Source organism: Engraulis encrasicolus, chromosome 4, assembly GCF_034702125.1.
Source record: "Engraulis encrasicolus isolate BLACKSEA-1 chromosome 4, IST_EnEncr_1.0, whole genome shotgun sequence".
NCBI classification, from domain to species: Eukaryota; Metazoa; Chordata; class Actinopteri; order Clupeiformes; family Engraulidae; genus Engraulis; species Engraulis encrasicolus.
The window spans coordinates 25,374,173-25,398,312 of NC_085860.1; the positions used below are offsets into that span (position 1 = coordinate 25,374,173).

The 24,140-nt window shown below is 41.4% G+C and overlaps 1 protein-coding gene across 1 annotated transcript; it reads left to right on the forward strand.

The window, feature by feature from the left end:
* Window positions 1-194: 194 nt before the first annotated feature.
* On the forward strand, window positions 195-21,121 carry ric8a (RIC8 guanine nucleotide exchange factor A). The gene is made up of 13 exons (XM_063196075.1): window positions 195-284; window positions 1,574-1,621; window positions 1,798-1,815; window positions 7,308-7,475; window positions 8,133-8,315; window positions 10,250-10,531; window positions 12,229-12,323; window positions 13,022-13,172; window positions 14,309-14,404; window positions 14,800-14,944; window positions 15,800-15,950; window positions 18,246-18,365; window positions 20,260-21,121. The coding sequence occupies exons 1-13, from the start codon at window positions 195-197 to the stop codon at window positions 20,417-20,419; spliced, it is 1,707 nt and encodes a 568-aa protein (XP_063052145.1). The 3' UTR covers window positions 20,420-21,121.
* The last annotated feature ends 3,019 nt before the right edge of the window (window positions 21,122-24,140 follow it).

Below are 24,140 nucleotides of genomic sequence, written 5' to 3' on the forward strand. Positions count from 1 at the left end.
TCTGGAGGCGGCCAATCCTCTTGTAATCTCATCATCCGTGAGGCTAGGCTGTGAGTTGCAAGGATTAAGGGGCTGAGACTGAGCGAAGATTGCAAGTACCGGAGTGATATCTGCTTATTAGGCCTAATATCTGAAGATCTCGTGCATGGTTGTGATTTGGACTGCAGACGCTGAAATACATCTCGAGCTCAGCAATGAAAATGGATTTAAATGCCATCATAGAAAAAATGGAAACTGGCGACCAGGATGCCGCACTCGTAGCCCTGCAGACATATAATAAGGAGGTAAAATATCAGTGACGATGACCACGTAATGTTGTGTCTTTGCTGTGTCGTGATGTCTGGTTTCAGTGTCATCTTAAACCGAAGTTGTCATCTTGTTTCAGAAACGCGATGACTCGTTTCCAGAGTCGCGAGCGCAAATTGATGCGTAATTCTCATCCAATAACTAATTACGTTTGGTACACAGGGTTTTGACGGACTGAAATGTAACCTGCATTAGGAAGATGGTGTTAGTGAATCTATGTTCCGTTTTACAATTGAATTAGTGCAAGGACCCCCATGTCACCTCACATGTCAATCTATTTCGCATTTCAAATAGGCTAAGCAAAGTTACTTGTGTGGCTGGTTATTTGTGGCGTAATTGTTGATTCTCTTTGAAGTTATGTGATGTAATTTCGGACAGTATGCATATGACAGCATGCATACAGTATGGTCCAGTTGCAAAAGATGATTGAGGACTGGATACTACAAAGAGGACAGTTCTTCTATCCCTTTCCTGTGTCCCCATGATGTATTCACAGGAAACAAGGAGGACAGTGTAACAAAACATTTTGAGACTATAATTCATACTTTGTCATAGTTGTGAAATTATGGCTGGACCCAATCTCTGCTCTGCATGCAGTTTGTGTCGGATGAACTTACAATGTGGTGAAGTTTCACTGATGTGCCATGCTGTTGCATAGGGATTAGGTCTTCAGGAACACAAATAGCTTTCTCAAGTGCACCACAAATCCTTCCAGCTGACTCTAGACTTTTGCCTGAGCTCTGTGGTCACCAACTGTTGCCGGCAGAGCTAGGCCATAGGCATTTGAAAAGGTGTGACACCGGCTTCATGGTGTTTGTTTTGTAAACACTCTTCAATTCACTTCTTAGATATCATATTATCTTGTTGTTTCAAACTACTGTTTCTCAGTGTTTACAGGCCAGAGAGTTACAGGCTGGCCAAATGAACAAGCCATTGGAGCACCCCAGTGAAGGTAGACCACTATATATACCAGGGGTAGGGAACCTATGGCTCGGTAGCCATATGTGGCTTCTTTGGGAACTGTATCTGGCTCTTACTTACCTAGGGTTGCCAACTGTCCCTTGAAATACGGTATTATCCTTTTATAAATATAGCCTACAGTATGTGTTCGGTATTGAGCAGAAATTGGATAGTTCTCACGAAAATGTCTGTAGTTTATACAAATTTGGCTTTTATGTCTCTCTCCACCAAAAAGGTTCCTGACCTCTGGTATATACAGTACATGTGAGAGCAGTCATGTGAGTTCATTTTCTCCTCTTTTGTGCAGAAGAGCCAGTGCTTCACATTCGAAAACAATGAAGAAGAGGGCAGACAGGTGAGTTGTTTGGTGATATTTTGGCGCTGTAATAACATGTTAACTTACAGGCATGTACCAAGACTGTTGGTTCTATTCTTTCATTAACTGAATTCTTCTGCTCAATTTTCACATTTCATGGTCTTGAATGATGCTTGTCTGTCTAACTGTTGTGTTCTTTTTCTGCATGCCTTTAGGATGACAATTTACAAGAGGTATACATGATGGTAAAAAAAAACAACCTGCTGTAAGCAATATGTAGCCTCTTAGTGCAGATGGGGTCACCGGCGGGCCTATTCACAATTACCTGAAAACACTCAACTACATCATAGCAATTTGCTATGACAGTACTGAGAGCCTTAAGTAACAGATTAAGACATAGCCATAACAATTTTGTTGACAGTAAGGCTGTAACATAGGCTCTGCGCTAAGGAGTTAAAAAATAAAGATTTGGAACTATCATGTCCATGTCCATATTATGTTCTTTCAGTGCAGGTACCACACCTTTGCACTTGGTGCCTGGTGGGTAGGTTCCAGTGGATTAACTTGAAGCAAGGGAGGGGAACTCGCACACTGTAATGCCAAATGCAATAGTAAACTTTTATGGCATTATAGAAAAACAAAAAAAGTGCTACTCAAGTGCAGTGCAGACGTTTCGGTCACAGTCAGACCATCATCAGTGCAACCATCAGTTGATAGTCCATATTATGATCATGTTGTGCCAGAAAAATGTGAACCTCTGAGAGTTTTCACCTCTGTAATCAATCAGTGCACTGAGAAGCCTGAGTTTGTTCAGAAGTCAGTGGATGGCAATAGTGATTGGCCCACCAGCTGTCAGTTCTTTGCACCAGAGATTTGGTGTGTCTGGGCAGGTGACCGGCTGGAGAACTAGGCTACCTGGTGGAAGACAGGCTTACATTGCTTACAGCACGTTTGATATAGGGTATACGTAGACTCCCAGTAGTTAGCCTATGTTAAGTAGACGTACATAGATTTATTTCTGTAAATGATCTGCAGAAGTAAACTTTGGAGATGGCAGATGCTAGTTGATCAGCTTAGGCTGGCATGCGCCATCACAAAGACAACCAAAGACAGATGTGCTTTGGAGTCATGGGATGGGAAACCCACTGCAGGACCATAACAGGAAAAGGGAATTCGAACTCTGTTGTCAATAAGCTTTTGGAAGCTAATCCAAATTCCTGTGTGTAAAGGTTTTGCCTTAATGGCCAAGCACTCAATGCATATATATGCATTTCGACTTGTTGTCATTGTGTCCCATATAAGACTGTTATTTGAGATAAATGGGTGCTTATCAGTTGAATGACACATTTAGACTTTATTGTATGATTTCTTCTTCTGGGGTTTTTTTTGTTTTCTGATTTTATTCACCATTTATGCACCAATGTGCAGAAGAGTCATCTTTTAGAGCTTATTGACCTCATAGTTACGTTATTTTTTAGTATGAGGAAGGAAACATTTCAGGCATCACCCAGTGATGCCCTAGAAAAAAATATGCCTGGAAATCAATGTGTGTAAATGTGGAATAGGGAGTCTTTTGTGACCCACTTAAGTCCCATGATGTTTTTGGGTCTATTTCTAAAGCGGAAGAACCCATACTGCTCTAGTCTCAGTAATTGGCAAATGGCAGGGAATAGTATGGATATACTAGGCCTACAGAATACGTTTTGGGTATACTGTGGGTATACTGTGGTCAGTTGACTTGCATGCCATGCCGTGCCGTGCCATAAATGCGGGGACTCTGACTTGGAATCTGACCTGAGGTCATTTCCCCATCCTTCCCTGCCTCTCTCTATTTTTATCCCTCTCATTCACTCGGGACAGTGTGTCCCATCTTAAATCAAGTTAATGCCCAAAAATATATATAAAAAATGGGTTGCCTTACTTTTTATGGGCATTTGCATGTTATGCTTAGAGCCAAACATCTTTATTTCACCACAGCATTGTATTTGCATGGTCAGTGCATGGCTGTGTACGTCCAGACACATGTTTTATGAGACTTATGGAAAATGTATCTTGTAAAACTTGTTTACAAACAATCATTCACTCCAGAAATTATTGATCGGGATCACTTACTTGAAAGTTGCAGAGGCCGATTGCTGGACTAATCTTATTATATCAGATTAATTCTCAGATCTTATTCAGATTGCTTTAATGGATGGGGCAGCCAGAGGGATTGCAGGAGTGAAAGATTGTTATTAACTGTAATAGACTTAAAGGAACAGACCACCCCTTTTTGATTTTCACATATGTGCAGTATTTCCATGCATTATTCATGAATGTGCATATCATTTTCGTCTATGTGCTTGCATTGCCTCGTTTAACAGTATAGCCAAATTAGGCATACTAATGCAAGTCTATGGTACAAAATTAAACATCCTCAAATGTACTTATAAACCATTTTAAAATTAATGTAAAATTCACCAGAGTGTAAAACAGCAGTTTAATTCTGTCCAGTGATCACTTGTGACTTGATGCTAAAGATACCAGTTACTTCCAGTGATTATGCTAAGCTATGCTAATAATTCTGATCCAATGAATCTAAGAACTGAAAACACTGAGAAGAAAATTATATGCACATTCACGAATAATGCTGGGAAATACTGCAAATATGTGAAAATCAAAAAAGGGTGGTCTGTTCCTTTAAGAAGAACACTGTAAAAATGCATTGTTAATAGTCAACACTTAACCCTTTCATGCAGACACCATGAAAAAAATGTGCAAGATTTTTTATATATTGATTTTCTCACTCATAATGGAGCTAATATGAAGAATCTTTTGGAATTTTTCAAAAATCTCTTTTGATGTGGAAGTTATTTTACTGTCCACATATGTGGACACTGCGCATCAAAGGAGTGAAAAGTTATATAGGCCTATACTGTATTTCAAGTTCAAATTAAGCTGTTTTATTCATTTTTATGGTGTTTTATGCTATATAACAACACAATATAACACTTTAACACCATATAATCACTGTAATTAACCTACAACAAAAAATCATATATATAAAATAGCATTGTTTATATAGGCGGTCATAGAAAAATATGTGGGGAAATTCTTATTGCATGCAAGAAGACAGCCAATGCTGGTGAACAAAAAGCTCAGTTTGATTCAGGCATGTACTCTAGCTCAATCTTACTTCATTTTTGTTGTCCCTGTATAAAGGTAATGTGAAATTTGCCTCCAGACACATGCGTTTCTGTAGTCATTCATCAGCATTTTCAAAGTATTTTCTGTAAAAAAAAATAGTGTTAAATAGACCCCCTATTATAAATGTAAGTTAATTTACTTACTTTCCATGTTACCCTTGTGTCAAATTACAACATTATATGACACTTATGCATTATACATTACACTATTTAAGGAACAAAGATGAAACAAAGAGGAAAAAACCTGTCAATATTAGCAATGTTTACATACACAGCTATGGCAAGATTTGTGGGGAAAACCTTGTTGCATGTGGAAAAAACCTTAAATTCTGATGAAGACACATCTGTATTTGATTCAGCATGGATTCTAGCTCAATCCTACATCATTTATGTTGTCCCTATATGAAAGGTAATATGGAAATTTGCCTCCAGACACATGCGTTCTGTAGTCATTCATCAGCATTTTCAAGTATTTTCTGTAAAAAATAGTGTTAAATAAACCCCCTATTATAAATGTAAGTTAATTTACTTACTTTCCATGTTACCTTGTGTCATATTACAACATTATATGACACTTATGCATTACACATTACACTATTTAAGGAACAAAGATGAAACAAAGAGAAAAAAAACTGTCATTTAGCAATATTTACATACACAGCTATGGCAAGATTTGTGGGGAAACCTTGTTGTATGTGGAAAAAACCTTAAATTCTGATGAAAGACACATCTGTATTTGATTCAGCATGGATTCTAGCTCAATCCTACATCATTTATGTTGTCCCTATATGAAAGGTAATATGAAATTATTTGCCTCCAGACACATGCGTTTTGTAGTCATTCATCAGCATGTTCAAGTATTTTCTGTGAAAAAATATGTGTTAAATAGACCTCCTATTATAAATGCAAGTTATTTTACTTACTTTCCATGTTACTATATGTAATATTACAACATTATATGACACTTACACATTATATATTACAGTATTTAACGAACAAAGATGAAAAAAGAGAAAAAAAACTGTCAATTTAGCAATATTTTCATACACAGCTATGGCAAGATTTGTGGGGAAAACCTTGTTGCATGTGGAAAAAAACTTCAATTCTGATGAAGACAGATCTGTATTTGATTCAGCATGTATTCTAGCTCATTCCTACATCATTTGTGTCATTTTGTGGTGAAAGAAAACCGAAAATATGCCTATAGACACGTGCGTGAAAACACTAATTTTAGGTAGTTTTATTCTTGAATTTATTAAATTAAAAGTGTTAAAATGTGTTAAATATGTTAAAAAATAATTTATTTTCACACTATAATCATTATAAATGCTCATAAACATTAAGTATTTGCCCAAAATGAGCAAATATTCTCACGGTAATCATAAATAATATGTTTATCATTAGACTCCCTTGATGCGCAACGTCCACATACGTGGACAGTAGCTTTATATTGTATAAAAACCTACCTTTATTGTAAATTTGGATTTTAACAACATAGACTTCTCAAGTGAACTGTACTAAACATCATAATATTTTTTAAAACCTGAAATTGCCCTTTGGTGTGGTTGATTTTCAGATATAAACATGCTTGTTATGGTCATAATTCACATCGGTGGATTTCTTAGATTGATGATGTCATCAAACACTTAATATTTAGTGCAAAAAGTTATAATTGCTGTTAAAGTATTGTAATGAACCTCATGGTACTTCCCATATACAATTTGGAAAAAAATAACCACTATTTACCTATCTAAAGTGGGGTTAGAATTACTGTCCACGTATGTGGACACCGTGCATGAAAGGGTTAATGAGTTGTTTTAATATCGGGAGTGTATTGGTCCCTGAGTACTCTAAAAGAGTTGAATTAACTCTGCATTTTTTAGCACTTGAACTGTGCATCTGCATGTCTTGCCAATGATAACATGTATGAGATAGATTATACCATAATCCTATATAACTTACACCTTTAGACCTTATTGTGAAGAATATGTATGTTAACCCTTTTCTCCTGTAGTAAATACTAGCTCCAGGAATGTTGTGTATGTGTAGGACAAGGTATACATCTTTAGAAATAGACCGAAACCATTTTCACCAAACAATATGGTACCTGTGAGGCTTGTATTCCCATATAAATAGGCCCACCCAATCTCAGCATTTAGTCCCATTCTCTGTAAGATCCCCATCTCTGGAAGTAGCAGCTGGAGGTGTGTGTGTCTGTGTGTGTGTGTGTGTGTGTGTGTGTGTGTGTGTGTGTGTGTGTGTGTGTGTGTGTGTGTGTGTGTGTGTGTGTGTGTGTGTGTGTGTGTGTGTGTGTGTGTGTGTGTGTGTGTGTGTGTGTGTGTGAATCTACTGTACATGTGCGTACTGTATGTATGTGTTCATGTACATGAGAGTGTGTGTGTGTGTGTGTGTGTGTGTGTGTGTGTGTGTGTGTGTGTGTGTGTGTGTGTGTGTGTGTGTGTGTGTGTTATGTGTGCGTGTGTGTGTGTCTATGCCTGTTGTTAACGTGTCCCTCCCTGTGTGTGTGGTGCCACCGCCAGCGCCTGGCAGAGCTGGTGCTGAGCTACCTGGAGCGCGACCTGCAGCCGGCCTGCCAGCTGGCCTGCCTGGAGACCATCCGCATCCTGTCCCGCGACAAGAGCTGCCTGGGGCCCTTCAGCAGCCGCTCCGCCCTGGAGACCCTGGCCCAGCACGCTGGCCTCCTCACGGTAAGGACACTCAGTGGTGTAGTCTACTTTTTTTGTGGTGGGTATACTGTATAGTCCAGTCGTGATTTCATGAACCCAGAAATGTTGAGTACCCTAAAGTTTTATTGCAGAAATGTCATCTATAGGTCAAATGAAGGGGATTCAGTATAGGGGCCTATGGGGATCACGACTGGACTAGTATATTTGACCATTTTTTTGAGGTGGGTATACTGTGTGTATTTTTGCTATTCTAAATAGTGGATCAATCAATTTTAAGTGGGTATACTAAAACCCTGAAATCTTGAAGTGGGTATACTGTGTGTATACCTGTGTTCTACGTACAGTAGACTACACCACTGGGGACATATGGCAGGTGAAGCGAGCGAGGCGAAGAGAGGCGAAATTCATTGACAGCTCAACCGACCTCATCAGGTAGTCGCGGCAAATCAAATGGAATGGAATAGTTTTGTTGTTGATTTGATTGGGCCGCCGCAGGCGAATTCGCTCCTCATTTGCATAATATTAAACTTGGTTTAATGATTTCGCTTCGCTTCGCTCCTGTTCACTTGCTTTCACTTGCCTTCGCCTCTCTCATAGGAATGAATGGCGAAGTTCGCTTCGCTTGACCAAATTCGTGTCTATGTGTCCTTCCTCCTCACCTAGGCCGGGGGCTCACAGTCGGCCGGGCCGGATGACACCAACAGCAGCCCCGACCTGGACCGCGTCGTGGAGGCCCTGAAGTGCCTGTGCAACATGATCCTGAACAGCTCGGCGGCGCAGGAGCAAGGGGCCGAGATGCAGCTGATCGTGGGGCTGGCCGAGCGGGCCAAGCAGTGCCGCGAGCCCCAGTGGAACCACGAGGTAAGTGAAATGAAATCTTTAATGACTGGATGAAATCTTTACAACTGTGTAAACCTATATTCAGTTTCACCAAACATACATGACATGTCAGACATTTAACAGTCAAGACACTAACAGACACTCTGGGTATTTATGAAAGTGAAGTGTCCTAGCCTTGCTAGCCTTGACGAGTAACGCTCATTTTTTGTGGATTTCATCAAAGACTATCCAATAACTAGTTCTAAGTGTGATTAATAATTGGATACACCTTGGAAAATGGGCGTTACCCATCCTCAGGAGGCTAGTTAGTTAGTTAGAGCTTTATATGTTCCCGTGGGGCAATTGTTCTTGCATTACACTCGCTGGCACAAAAACACATGAGACACAGTGAGATATATAAGCAGACAAGCACATAAACATAAAACATAGAACACAGAAGTTGATATTCACACTAGCACACATTGGGTGGCTGCATAACTACTTGACCTCATTTAGTGCTTTTATCGCTTGGGGAATAGAAAAGAGAACTTTGACCTATTTTTGGACAGGAAGGGGGACAAAAACTACGTCCAGAGGGCAGGAGTTGAAAGGAGGAGGACAGTGGATGTGTGTAATGAGCGATGATTTTGTATTTTTAACAAGCCTCTCCCTGTAACTCTCCATACATGGCAGAGTAATACCAAGTAGTTTGCTAGCCGTCAAGACTTAGCCAGGCTGTGCCCTCCGTTGTGATGCAACACTTTCAGCGTTGCAACTTGTCAGGTCAAGAGCAATGCAAGTACTTTCTGTGTTCCCGAAAGTAAGGGAACTCCTCCCACTTTGTTGGTAAGCAAACAACCATAAGCAAACCAAGGGAGGCAGGTCAACCATACCGTTTGGGAAATGTTAATTGTTATGCTCTTGGTCAGACCAAGTCTCGAAGAGATTTGAACGTCGATGATAATCAGGCTAGTCGAGACTGTCTTCCTGACCACCTTTTTTTGTGCCTCAGTGGCATTGCCAAACCAACTAATAATACAAAAGGTTAAAACACTTTCAATAAAAGCAGTATAAAACACATGGAGCATCCGTTTGTCACAAACATTAAAAGCAAGCATTTTCTTTAAAAAGTACAACCTTTGCTGTGTCTTACTATGTAGTATGTCTGTCCATGAGTCCCATTTCAGCTTACTGTCAAGCACAGGACACTTCACTTTGAAAAATAATCAGCATTTCATGTAATATAATGTAAGGAATACCACTCAAGTAAATAGATAGTTAAGTAAATAAAATAACGGCCCTGTCGTGGCCAACCGGTAGGGCACTTGCCTGCCATGGGGCTGACCTGGGTTCGATTCCCGTTTCGGGTCCTTTGCCGACCCCTCCCCATCTCTCTCCCAATTTGCTTCCTACCGCCTCTCACACTGTCCTATCAAATAAAGTCGAAAAAAGTGAAGTAAATAAAAATAACAATTCAGTTGGTGGGCAGCCGTGACCTAATGGTTAGGGAGGTGGTCTTTAGATAAGAAGGTTGCAGGTTCGAATCCCACCCTTACCTCTCCTTACACCTCCACCGATGGCTGGAGTGCCCTTGAGCAAGGCACCTAATCCCAAACTGCTCCAGGGACAGCAACCAATACCGGCTGTACTTAAAATAACTGTGAGTCACTTTGGATAAAACCATCAGCTAATGCGATGTAATGTCACTTAATGGTGTGCAAAAAAGACGTTTAGGTGCTGGGCACATCTCACACATCCCACACCAATTGTTTATCATAATTTATTAGGAGAGAAGTGCCATACAGTCCCGAGTTGCATAAATAAACTTTTAATCGGACAACGTTTCAGCCTGTCTGCCTTCCTCAGGTCATGTGCACACACTCTCCTCTTGCAAGTGTTTTTCTGTTTGCCAGCACCTCCTTATCTGGTGTGCGTTTTGCACCTCCACCTATCATCGTTTATTAATCACATCATAGGTGCGCTTCTTCGACTTCCGCTTGACCTTCATGCTGACAGCTCTGCGTCTGGACGTACGGAGCCAGCTGCAGCACGATCTGCGGGGCGTGAACCTGCTGACCGAGGCTCTGGACGCCGTGCTGGAAGTGTGCTGGCCCGACACGCACGAGGTGGCCCGCGACGGGGTGGCCGACGGCCAACAGGCACCGCCATTCGGACGCGCCCAGACCGAGGTCGCCATGGAGATCCTGAAGATCCTCTTCAACATCACCTTCGACACCAACCACCGGCAGGTTGATGAGGTGAGGGGGTGGGTGGAGGTTGGGTGAGGGGGGTAGATTATCCATTCATGGAACCTGGCCTGGGGAGCTGGGGTGGCAAACAGGTCAGTTTGCCCAGGCCCAGGGAGTAGGGGGGCACAGTGTGTAGACCGGTTAGCCTTGAAGTGCAAACTGTTCAGCAAGTGAAACACTCAACAAGTTGTTAAAAAAAACGTCCATAGTACTACACGACTACAATATTACACAGACTTTATTTGTAATACATTATGACTTGGTCATTGCCATCTAGTATTAAGGAACGAGGCAACAGTACTAAGCTCAAATTACCATGGGGATGCTATTGTAGAGTTATACAAATGGCATTGTTCACAACAGCAGCCAATAGGTGAATATACTTTCACCTATATAAGTATGCAAGTATATTCATTGTTTACATTTGTCACAGTACATCACAGCATGGGTGGCTGTACTATTACAATATGACTTTACCTGTAGATCAATGTCTTGCACATTTGGAGCAGTCATCGGTAAGTGGTTAGGGCGTCAGACTTGTAAGGTTGTCAGTTCAACTCCTGACCCACCAGGTTGGTAGGGGGAGTAATTAACCAGTGCTCTCCCCCATCGACCTCCATGACTGAGGTACTCTGAGCATGATGCCATCCCATCCCACCCCACTGTTCCGCTGTTTGGGGCTGCCTTCTTGAACGGGTGAGGCAATGTCATTGTGTGCAGTGAGCACTGTGTACAGTGGAATGCTGTGTCACAGCCACGTAAACGCGGCTCTGATATGGCAGTGTAACCCCAGCTAATGAGAATGAGAGTTTCCTAGGTGGGCTTTCACTTTTCACTATCACAGGATTAAGCTTGCTTTACTGTTGCTGTTGCTGTTACTTTTTACAGTTGTACAGCCCTCCTTTCGTCTTCAAGACAATGTAACCAGACAAACATTACCTGAGAGGGGCAATGAAATGAACAAAAGGTCTACAGAGTACCAGTAGCATGAGGTATACCACAGTATTATGAGAGTATTATTAATTACCACAATTGGAAGGACTTAGTAGAGAAGGAAATTGTGTTCACTCTCTAGGTAGCTTATATAAAGGCTGAAAATACATTTGGCATTCAGACCTATTGTCCTGTGTTCAAGATAGAAGCTAATTATGCCATAAAAAATGACCTTCTGTGATTTGCATAACAAACATTGTTCACTAACTATGTATGATACTAATGATCACATTCATAGGGATGGGTAATAATAATAATAATAATAATATATAGAGCCTTTCAAGTAACCCAAGGTCACTTGGGTTAATAGGTACTAATTAATTTGTCGTTTGAAGGAATTGTACCTAATATACAGAATACATGTCGTCATTTCAACATTCACAATTCCTTGAGATAATTGAGGGGAAAATCCTTGGGTAGTGAAACAATTCCCCAAACAGTCATGCATATGCCTCATATGTGTGTGAGCCTGAGGAAGATCCCACTGTTGGATCGAAACGTTGCCATTTATAAAAATGAAATAAAGTTTATATTTTTGGAGCTAATGCCCAGCGTGCGGACCACTTCATCATACTGTCTACCACTTTTGTCTGGCACCTGGATAACTGCTTTGTGGATGTGCGCACCCCAACCTCCAAACGCTCATATGTGTGTGTGACATCATGTTTTTCTCCACGGTTGTGTTGTTGTTGTTGTTGTTGTGGAACTGTTAGGAGGAGGCGGCCATGTACAGACACCTGGGGGCCATCTTGAGACACTGCCTGATGAGCACCGCAGACTGTGAAGACCGCACAGAGGAGCTGCACAGGTAAACAACACACTAACCACCACAACACCAAGTCCATTAGGCACACTCTGAGGACTGCAGGAGCTGCACAAGTAAACAACACACTAAACACACACCACCAGCACAACACCATCATATGATGAAGTAGAAATCAACCAGCATCACTACCACACAGCCTATTAGGCACACTGCGAGGAGCTGCACAGGTAAACAACACACTAAAACCACCAGCACAACACCAAGTGCACTGTTGCCAGCATTATCCTTCTCAACGCCCCCTTAGAGCTCCCCAACGCCCCTGGGGGGCTGTACCGCCCCCATTGAGAAACACTTGAGAACACTTGAGAAACCTCCACCACAACACCAAGTGCACTGTTGTTATCCTTACACATGCTTTGACAACATGTTTTTGTGCCCGGTTTAATTGGCTGTACTAGCTAATTACTATAATTTGACTCGTTAAGACATGATGGCCACTGTTAATGGTAACTGTTAAGTAATATCAATATGAGTAGAGCAGCCACTCAACTTTCGTTATTGTGTGTGTGTGTGTGTGTGTGTGTGTGTGTGTGTGTGTGTGTGTGTGTGTGTGTGTGTGTGTGTGTGTGTGTGTGTGTGTGTGTGTGTGTGCGTGCGTGCGTGCGTGCGTGCGTGCGTGCGTGCGTGCGTGCATGCGTGTGTGCGTGCGTGCGTGTGTGTGTGTGTGTGTGATCCTGCAGCCACACCTGTAACCTGCTGGGTAACCTGCCTCTGCCCTGCCTGGATGTGCTGATACTGCCCAAGGTGCAGCCGGACTCCATTGAGTACATGGGGGTCAACATGGACGCAGTCAGCATGCTGCTGGAGCTCATGGAGACCAGACTGGACAGGGTGAGGCAGGCAATACATTTAGTGTTTGAATTAAGGATGAAAGTACGCACTGTGTAAGAAGTCATAGTGCATTACTAAAGGCCCCGTTTCAGGTCATAGTATTGTAGTACTTCGGTATTTAACTTTTCAATGACTATGACAGCGTGCCACTGGAGGTACGGCGTGCATTAAGGGCTCCACAGTGGATGATATGGGATTTGGACCTGCAATCTTTCCATTTCAGGACCAATTGCCTAGGCAAGGCTCAAATAAACATTAACAGTGATAATCGTTTATAACAAATACCATTGAGTGTACTTTGCAACACTGCAGAGATTATTTTGCTCTTTCTGACAAGTTACCTGTTTATGCTTATACAGTTATCAGACTGGTGTGTGTGTGTGTGTGTGTGTGTGTGTGTGTGTGTGTGTGTGTGTGTGTGTGTGTGTGTGTGTGTGTGTGTGTGTGTGTGTGTGTGTGTGTGAGAGAGAGAGAGAGAGACAGAGAGAGAGAGAGAGAGAGAGAGAGAGAGAGAGAGAGAGAGAGAGAGAGACAGTAGCGGGGGAAAGTGTTTTGCTGAGAGAGAACTGTTTGTGGTGGCGCTGGGCTCTGGAGACTAGAACATAGACCACAGCTGGGGCCCGACAGCTCCATCAGTCTCTATAGCGATATGCAGTGAAAAGCTCATGGTGGACAACAAATGTTCAAGAGTAGTTTAAAAAAATCCAGCTCCATTGCAGATCGTCTTGCTGTGCCTTTGCGAATTGGCTTATTGAAATGAGCGCTTAACCTGTTAAGACACGGTGTTGCTGTTACCAGTATGGCAATGACCAAGTCGTTGACGTGCATAACTAAAGGCCCTGCTATGTATAGTATAGTAGTATTGTATAGTATTGTAGTATTGCAGTGCTATGGTGTTTAACATTTCAATGATTATTACAGCGTGCCACTGGAGGTACGGCGTGCATTAAGGGGCTACTACATATATACTACAGATATTCTGTGTCAGTATTAGTCAGTATTAGAAGTAAAATATGGAAAGCTTTTTACTTTCTCCCCTCCCACTTATCAGCTGATTCAATGAACCTCAGAAGGTTGCCATAATATGGAGTAATGTGAATGTGACCCTTTGCCTTGGTTACCTTGGTTACCTACAGGGAAAGAAGCTGAAGGAGACCCTGCTTCCCTCCCTGAACCTCCTGACGGAGAGCTCCCGCATCCACAGACAGACTAGGAAGTTCCTGAGGTCAAAGGTAAACAACCCAGTTTCTTCTCTGAGATGATAGATAGATGAACATGATACAAGAATACAGTGTGTAGGTCATTGAAACAAGAATACACACAGGCTATTGGCTGTTGGTACAAAAAGTGTTTGGAGAGATAAAGATTTTTTAAGATAATGACTTGGTTTCGCACTTGGCTGATTAATTACCTGCAACTACAGGCTTTTAATTGTGCTCCATCTACATAATTCCAAATACAACATCCTCCTAATCCTTCATGTGACGTACAGAATATTATCACGATTTTTTATTATCACAAAGTGTTTTTTAATATGGTCAGTATTGTATGGAAAGTAAATGCGTGTAGTGGAAGGCCTATTGTATATCGCTTTGGTAAAGAAGTGTTGCATCTGGTTGTTTTCCAGATCCTGCCCCCTTTGAGGGATGTGACCAACCTGCCAGAGGTGGGCAACACCGTGCGTAACAAGCTGGTCCGTCTGATGACACACATCGACACGGACGTCAAGCACTGCGCTGCAGAGTTCCTCTTCGTGTTGTGCAAAGAAAGCGGTGAGAATGTGACATCCCTCACTCTTTACCATGTTCATATTGTTTTGATATTATTTTTATTGTATTTTATTTATTGTATTGTATTGCTATATTTACTGCTAAATGTTATATGTTGTAGTTCCAGTAGTCTCTAGAGAGTTAACAACTGCTGTAGTCAAATTCCTTGTACATGTGCGTATGTGTCCATTAGTGGTACGCATTGGCACTGCACTTACGATTTGATTAGATTACGATTCGGCAGGTAACGATTCGATTCTATTCGATCCGGTTCTACGATGCATAATGTATTACCTTTCTGCTGTCACATTTCCACTGAAATTATCATTGTCATGAGACAATACAAGCAGTCAGATACTGAACAACATTTTAATTGCTGTTGTGTATCAGTCCTGCAGTTTTCAATGCTTTGAAGTGCTTTAGTTTAATGTAAAGTTTATTTGCTCTGGAAATGGCCATGAAACTTGAAAAAATATTCTGCATAGATTTGGGTGTGGAGGGGTGTCGCCTGGGGCGCCAGTCAATGTAGGACTGCCATTGCCTGACCCACTTGACAGCCCTGGACTGTACTGTGCGGTGTCTTTTACACTCACCTTCCTCTTGTCTTCAGCTTGGGGTATTTTTAAATGTTAAATATTTCTATGCTATTTAGTACTTTATTACTTGTTACACTCTGTTGTTGGTCCTGTCTTGTACTTTATTGTCTGTCTTGTAACGTATATCTTGTTTAATGTCGCATGGGATAGAGAGAAACGTTATTTCAAATTCCTTTCATGACTCTGTGCATATGAAGAAACTGTCAATAAAGCCGACTTGACTTGACTTGACTTGACTTTACATTCCTCCCCCATGTTGTAGTGTCCCGCTTCATCAAGTATACGGGCTATGGGAATGCGGCTGGTCTACTGGCAATGCGCGGTCTGATGCAGGGGGTCGGGAGTGCAAGACCAGGACACTACTCTGAGGACGAGGACAGCGAGACGGAGGAGTACAAAGAGGCCAAAGACCAGTAAGACAAGAACACATCCATCTAGTGCAGTGTTTCTCAAACTTTTTCAGACCGAGGACCACTTTGTCTCCCCAATGATGTTCAGGGATCACCTGTCAACTGAATTGGCAGTTGAGGGGTGGTAATTTGACACTGCCAATTTTGATGCAGATCGCTTCCTTTTTATTCACATTACAAGCCTGTCTTGTTGTGGCGAAAATAAGACTTCGGCTACATTTAGCTTTGTAATAATGTTACGATTACAGCCTACTGCTAGCTTGTCTTGGAAAAATAAAAATCCCCTCGTGGACCACCTGAGCTCTGTCGCGAACCACCAGTGGTCCCCGGACCACACTTTGAGAATCACTGATCTAGTGTATCTTCACCCCTTGCATACTACCCAGTCTTCATGCGCCTTACCAGGATCTATGTTCTACTTTGAATACTATGTATGCCTTATCTGTTCTAAGTTCTACACCACAGTGCTATATCATAGATTTATCTGTCAATACTCATTTCTGGTCATGTTAATCTTGTCTACCTCAACTAACAGAGTATGTTTTTGCACATTTGTCTTCCCCAACTCACAGAATGTGTTTTTTGCACATTTGCCTTTTTATTTTTTTATTTTTCTGGAGTCTTTATTATCTTGTTCCCTGACTATTACCTGTATTACATGTGTCTTGAAATGTCCATGTGGGCATTATGTGCATTTATGTAAGCTACTTGACACCTTAATTTCCCCCCGGGTATCAATAAAGTTACTCTACTCTAATCTACTCTTAGCCTGGTCCTGACCATCCCATAATACTACCATTTCATTTTGTATTCATGGTCTGGAGCTTGTGTGATATGACGAGATTGCAGGAAGCGCTTATTCGCTTATTGGCTGTTTTCTGGGGGGGCATTGCGCAGCCAAATCCTACCGCTGCAAACACTCCTCAGAAAAGGGGGGAAAGACTACCGTAGTGGAGCCAATCCTTTGGCGGAAGTACATAGGATGGCTCGCGAGGCTACTCTACTCTACCTCAGTTCTACTATCCACGGTTGCAAGGGCGGCGCATTGCTATTTAAGTAGCTGTTAGCAGTTTGGTAGATAGTGCTAAATCATCCAGGGTTCCATCTCATTGGTCCAACAGCCCATTAGTCAGACATCCCATTAGTCCGACCACACACGTTAAAACTATGCCCAAACCAAAACTATTCCTAATCGTCATTAAAGGCATGTTCTGTCAGTATGCAATTATTTGAGCGTCATCATTTTGTAAATATTCACTTTAAGTTAACTGAAAAGTTTAAACTATGCTCAAACCAAAACAATTTGTAATACAGCCGTCAGTAAAGGCATGTTTTTGTCTGAAAAGACGTGCCCATGTGTAGTCTAGCCCAGTAGCCTGAGTGTTATGCTCCTATATGGCTTATTGTCTGTCTTAAGGGATGTCTGTCCAATGGGCAGACCCCATCATTCAGAAGGGCTATACATGGGTTAACCGTTTGTAAACAATCCCTGGCTGTGCACTGTTCAACCTCTGATTGTTGGAAACGGCTGTCGGGTCAAAAAATTAGCTCACGTGGTTGGCTGCTTAGCATCTTGCCCCTCCTCACAACACGAATGTTTGTAAACGCAAAACCTACTCTATGTACTGTACTGTATATGCAGCTAAACAGGAACAAGCAGACTGGAAATCCTGTTATAGCACAAAAACTCTCTTATGTATTTACTTCCTGGTCCATGGATACTTGTGTCTGCCTGTTTAAGTGCTTTAGAAAAAAAAGGTCTTCACATTGCGTCTGCGCCAGGTGTTGCTGAGAGGGCTTTAGTTTTGGTACCAGACTACTGGCTAATCAAAGAACATGGGAGGGACAAGGACGAGGGAGACACATTTCACTCTTCAACAGACGTCAGCCCTTCCTGTATTTGTTTTTCAATGTCATGACCGATCATGTCATGATTGGGTACAATGAGCTGCACATTTCAAATTTCAATGCAGTTTGCCCCTCACACCACTAAGCGGCCGTTTGAGACGCTTCATTAATAAAATTAGTATGGGGGTATGGTAAGACCATTACCATTTCCCAATGTCAAGTGTTCTGGCCTTGGTAGTATGTGAAACGCCTAGTGATTGGATACTCCGCGGAGTTCACCAAACAGTATCCAATCACTGGCCGTTTCGAGCACTACCAAGGCTAGAACACTTGACATTGGGAAATGGTACATATCATGTCTGTCTGTCTGTCTGTCTGTCTGTCTGTCTGTCTGTCTGTCTTCTCTGCGTATCTTGGCTGTGTCTCACCATTACTGTTTGTGTTTGTTAGGATTAACCCTGTAACAGGCAGGGTGGAGGCGGAGGCTCCCAACCCAATGGAGGGCATGACTGACGAGCAGAAGGAACGGGAGGCCATGAAGCTAGTCAGCATGTTCGACAAACTCTCCAGGTACGCACGTTACTCCCTCATATAGGAGAATATTTCATTAATTTGTAGCCACATAATGCACGCCGTTCCACCAGTGGAACGTTGTAATAGGCATTGAATAGTTAACTACTATACTGCCGTGAAAAAAAGGATGCAGTAACTCAGATTTTTAGCCTGGTAAACCAGCGCCACCTGCTGGATGCCAAAGTTTTTCAGCTAGCGAGTGGGTCTGGCCTCGGATCTGAGAACGTTTGAACGTTGTGCCCTGAGTCAGGCAAAACCAATCACAACGCAGCGATTTGTTTTGAATCAAAGCGGGCGGGGTTTTGAGGGAGTGACGACGAACCTCGCAACACCGTTGGGAAAGCACATCAACGGCAAAGATCACCGATTGGTCAGAGTGCCGGCACGGTTTGAAAAAACAACAGGTTGTTCTCATCAACAATCTTCGGAGGTATCGTTCATCGGGGCCAGACTAACTTACTCCGGCCTCACATTTTGGCTGGTTTATCAGGCTATCAGATTTTGGCAAACTGAGAAAAAGGGCTTCAAAGTTTCCTATATGGCCCGACAACTGTGTTGTCAGTAAAGTGGTGGTGACACTTCCTTGTAATACTTTTTTAGGATAGAAATTAAATGCACACAAAAATCCCCCGAAAAAACAACATTTATGTGTCTTTTTGCCACAAAAAATGGAGTTACTGCGTCCTTGGCTGGTATTACTTCCACACTGGAGTCACTGTAGGAGTTACTGCGTTCTTGGCTAGTATTACTGTATACTCCCAACACTCCCACACTGCTATGACATACTGTAACACAGGGCCTTTAGTAATGCACTATGACTTGGTAATTGCCACTCTAGTAACAGCAGATGCCTTAAAGGGACACTGTGCAGGAAATGGTCAAAAAAGGTATGCAACTATGATGCTCATTGAAACTGGGCTGCCTATTTCCAAATTTTGAAAGTTTACTAAATAATAAACACTTATTTTCTAGTATGGTTCAAGTACAGTCATTTTTGCAGCTAAAAATGGCTATTTTTGGAAATTCAAAATGGCGGACCATGGAGAAGATCCCCCTTTTCATGCATGAAAAGTGCAATTTTTCCAGTCATAATGAATACTTAGAATTTGATGCTGGTGGTAAGTATTCGTGAAAAAGGTAACATTAGTGAATGGGCAGTCTGAATTCTGGAAATAAACAACTAAAAATCTCACACAGTGTCCCTTTAATGTGTTAATTATGTATCATTATTAAATAATTCAATAATGGAATTAATATATATTTTATTATACTGTTTATAGCTCCTGTAATAGACTACTTTTCTGTTGGTAAGGGAAAAGAGACGGTGAACTGTCGTAATGTAATGTGAGTAAGTCTTTTTAGAATTGTCTAGAATTGTTTAGAATTGTAAGTGGTTTTCATTCACCCATTAGCAATTCAGTAGCCATTCAGATTTATTCTTTTTACATTCTTTTTTTATTTCACTTTAGAATATACATGACATCATGAAACATGTCTGAGTAAGTTTTAGCATTAAATGTAGAAACTGACACTACAAAAATCCCCAGCAAAATAATAATAGAGAAAATAATAATAACATAATAGCAATCAAAAGCACAGAAACAAGGACAGTTGAAGGATCAGAGACAAAGCAAAAACAGATTAAAAAACACATACAAAAAGACCACCTCAAAATATGTAGTGCCTAATCACTATCTTTGCTATAGAGTACACTTTTTGCTCTAGCCTATTCTATGGACAGTGTGGTGTGTGTCTTTATATAGACCAGGACAGGTCCCCATATTTTGTAAATGTATTTTTTTAATGCACTCTAAAAGCTACAATACCTACAATACCAATAACCATAATTGAACAATGCTTTTCTTCTTTTTTTATACAATGTTTTTATCAGGGCAAATATGATCCAACCCGTAGCATTGGGGCCAGATGGACAGATGAACCAAATAAACGCAGAGGACTTGAAACGACTGGCCCAACAAGCGCAAATCCAGCAGCAGCAGCAGCAGCAGCAGCAGCAGGACAGTGACTCGGATGTGGACGAGGAGCAGTAATGTCAGAGCTTTGGTAGCGCTTCATTGAGCACAGTTACATGCAGGGGAACAGCATTCTGATTATTGAATATTGGCAGTATTGTGTTATTAAAAAGTTACACACTATTTCTTTTACATGTGTGAAAGAGCACTATGTTACCGGAATATCCCTGGACTATGGCAACATTCAGCATTAATAAAGAGTTTACATGGCTCATCTGCAAACTGAATACTGCCAATAGGCTTATTCTGTTTAAAATCAGAATATTCCCTGCATAACTGCGCTCATTGTAACAAGCTGATGGAGTAAGGAAACAGAAAGAGAAAGGCTACACCAGAGGAAGAGAAAATGGGGTTATACAAGAAAGATAGCTTAGTGAGTGACTTGCCTGAATTTGCTAAGGAGCACAATGGCAAACCTTCTCAAAAGAGAGCACTGTTTCTTTGTTTGCTAGAAAGATAAAGTCAAAAACCTATTCTTCTATTAGTAGATTAGGGGTCACTCTAGAATCAACTTATCCAGGCAAGTCCCTAAAGCACCAAACCAGGAGTCAGACTCAGCAGTGTCCAGTCGTCACCCACAACACAAATTACACTTGACACTTAATAATCATACTGACATCCCCAAGGACTGGGACTAATAAGAAATTAGTAAGAAATATTACTAATGACGTGTGCATTTGTGCGTTTGTGCATGTGCGTGTGTGCGTGTGTGTGTGTGTGTGTGTGTGTGTGTGTGTGTGTGTGTGTGTGTGTGTGTGTGTGTGTGTGTGTGTGTGTGTGTGTGTGCGTGCGCGCGCAGGCGTTAACTTAGGTTTAATGAGGGTGAGCTTCTTTTAAAACTTGAAAACCAGTCCAGTGATTCCAAAGACTATATTGTATGTATCTGGCACTAAAAGAGAAAAGAGATGGCTATGTTTTGGTGGCCCCAGTCCCTTTATTTTCCAATATCTAAATTGACATTTTATTATATATTTGGTGTTTATTAAAGCCAGATTATATTTTCATTTAAAAGTATATTATCTCTGGAACCACATCTCATGTCAGAGGTAACAGCCTGGGATGCTTTCAATGGTAGGATTATACTATAAACACGCCTATACAACAAACCTTGAATTCTCCCTGTGATATGTGTACCAAAATTGGGAAAAAATAAAACAATATTGATGTTTTTATTTCCTGCCTGCACCATAGGGCCATATTTTTAGTCAATATGTCATTTAAAAAGATATTATTTATGTTGCAGCAAACATTGTTTCCATTTCTTGAATAACTTAAGCTTGCGAGGCCAAGTGTGAAAGTTGGGATTTGGTAATAGTGACCTTGCTGATTCTGCTGTTAATTGCACTTATTGAGTACTTCTGTGAGGATAAGGAAGGTATAACGAGGTAGAAATATTATTTCGATTTGGTAATGCTGACAATCAGCCCAAAGCCTAATAGATTTCTTACCAGTTGTTTAATAGGCTATTTTATGGTTCTTTTTTTTTTGCACCCGTACAATCACATAAGACATAATTAAGTAAGGTGCACAATCTATATACATTTTTGATTGGACATACAACATCCATAAAGTACAGTATGTTTACACTGTAGGAAGGTCTGTTTACAACATTTACCATGGGGACAGAGGTGCAGTTTGGCCAGACTGGTAAAATACTACTATTGCATTGAAAGGGAACTGCATACTAATTATTAATTTTACTATTTATATATGTAGGCCTATTTGCACTTTTACGTGTAGTTCAGTTAGAGACCTTAAGAAAGATTTGATATCATAATGGTACCTTCTAACTAGCAGAAATTAAATTGTGGCAGAATATCTATACATGGCTTGTGTTTGTGCAAATCGATGTCTGAAACATGTTTTGTAGCTATTGCACATGCCTTGTAAAACTGAAATGGCTTCCATGATATATAAAGTTGCAGCTTCACAAAATCTCGTTCTCTGATAGTTATATAGACCTACATGCCTTTGGGCAGGTCCAAAATATATATATTTTATCCAGAATTTGATGAAGGCCAACAGGTTTATTGGTTTGACAGAATCTGAAACAAACCATTATTTGTGTTGTTTTGTATGTTTATCAGGGGATTTCGGATTTTGTTTGCACTCTCTGGACATATTTTTATTTAATCACAAGTTGGCTAACTTAAAAAAAAAATGTATATGCCTGCTACTGGACAGGATTATTGAAATATTAAATGAATTTATTGTACTGTATAGTGTAATGATATAATGTGAGATCAATAAAATAGTTTTCAAATAACTTTTTAATTGCAGTCATTCTTTTTTTTCCATGCATTACTTGCATGTATTCACAGACGCCCCGGATGAAGCAGAGTGGGTTTTTTTGTTGTTGTTTTTTTGGGGGGGGTGGGGGGGGGGGGTGCAGCATTGTCTTTAGTTGTAGGCCCATTTGTATTGATTTATCTTTAATCTCTATATTACTTTATTCCAACGATGACCATCAGGGCGAGAGAGCTTTGTTGGTAGGCCTACTGATGAGTTTGTAAGTGGTGTTGATAATAGCCACCATGTACATTCCCAACCATGGGTAGGCTACACGTACCACACAGGGTATGCGAGCACACTGCGGTCGACCCCATTTTTGATCTATGAATGCCCCTCATATAATGTTACCAGCGCATTTTGTTGTCCACTAATTTTGTTAAATGTTGCCATCATAGACATGCATATGTAGGCTCTATGTCTAGGTTTTATGCCAGTATTCCCTTCTCCCCACGAGCCCCCTGCAGGACCTCTGCGACCTCCCTAGGGGGCCCGACCCCCAGTTTGGGAACATCTGCAAAAATGAAAGGGTAGTCTTCTGCCTCTTCAGCTATGCTGTACATTTTCCAGGAGGTGGCGGTAAAGCATCTCTTTAGTCATGGTCACTGACGTGTGTAGGGGTTATAATAGAAGTCTGTGGTCATGGTGCAAAAGACTAACCCAGAGAGTGTTTATGGGTAGTACGAGAGAGCAATCTCGCTACTTTTTCCGGGTGGTACTGTCCACTAAGTGGCGCCATCCAGACAGCGCAGAGGAGCGCCAAGGAGCGAAGAGGCTGTTGAAATGAATGTGGTCCCATGGAGCTCAACCACGATGCTGCCATTGCTTTGGGAGAGAATTGGTATCATCGTTTCATTTTATTTTTCCAAAAGGCAGGATAGATTATCCTTTCAAACAGCAGTTAGTTTAAATGTTTAAACTTGCTGGATCTTTGTAAAATACGTCTTTATTGTCAATATGACGTCACGAGTGGCTTCACACACTGCGTTTGGATTGGTCGGCCAGCTGCATTGCTGTGATCACGACGGCCGTAAAGCAATTTTGTTAGCAAGATGCTAGCGGAGCCTGACTCATAAATGCCAAAGCTGTAGGAAATCAGAAGGACATAACTCCCATGTTATTGTACACTTAATTGAAATCCACATTGGTTTCACAGAACTTACAGTAATATTGTCAAGTTTCAGCAGACAGCGAGCACAATTGTCAGTTATTAGCGCCAGCTTTATGACCTCTGCTGTCTCGACAGCGCTCCCTAGGTGAACTGCATGCACGGGTTTGAGGGCGAGATTCAACACTGTATGTAAACCCACTGTGGACTAACCTGACTCTCGCGCAGATGGATTGTCATCCGAAGTGTAACGAAGATGCACGAAGCACTAGGGGTCTCGCGAGAGCCAGGCTAGCAAAAGACAGCATAGCGGAGAAGAAGTTTTTTACTCACTGCTGATTG

Excerpts from the sequence above, each read along its gene's own strand:
- ric8a (XM_063196075.1), top strand. The coding sequence starts at position 195 with ATGAAAATGGATTTAAATGCCATCATAGAAAAAATGGAAACTGGCGAC. Across the intron at positions 14,405-14,799 it reads GGAAGTTCCTGAGGTCAAAG|ATCCTGCCCCCTTTGAGGGA; the intron begins GTAAACAACCCA and ends GTTGTTTTCCAG. Across the intron at positions 18,366-20,259 it reads ATGTTCGACAAACTCTCCAG|GGCAAATATGATCCAACCCG; the intron begins GTACGCACGTTA and ends TGTTTTTATCAG.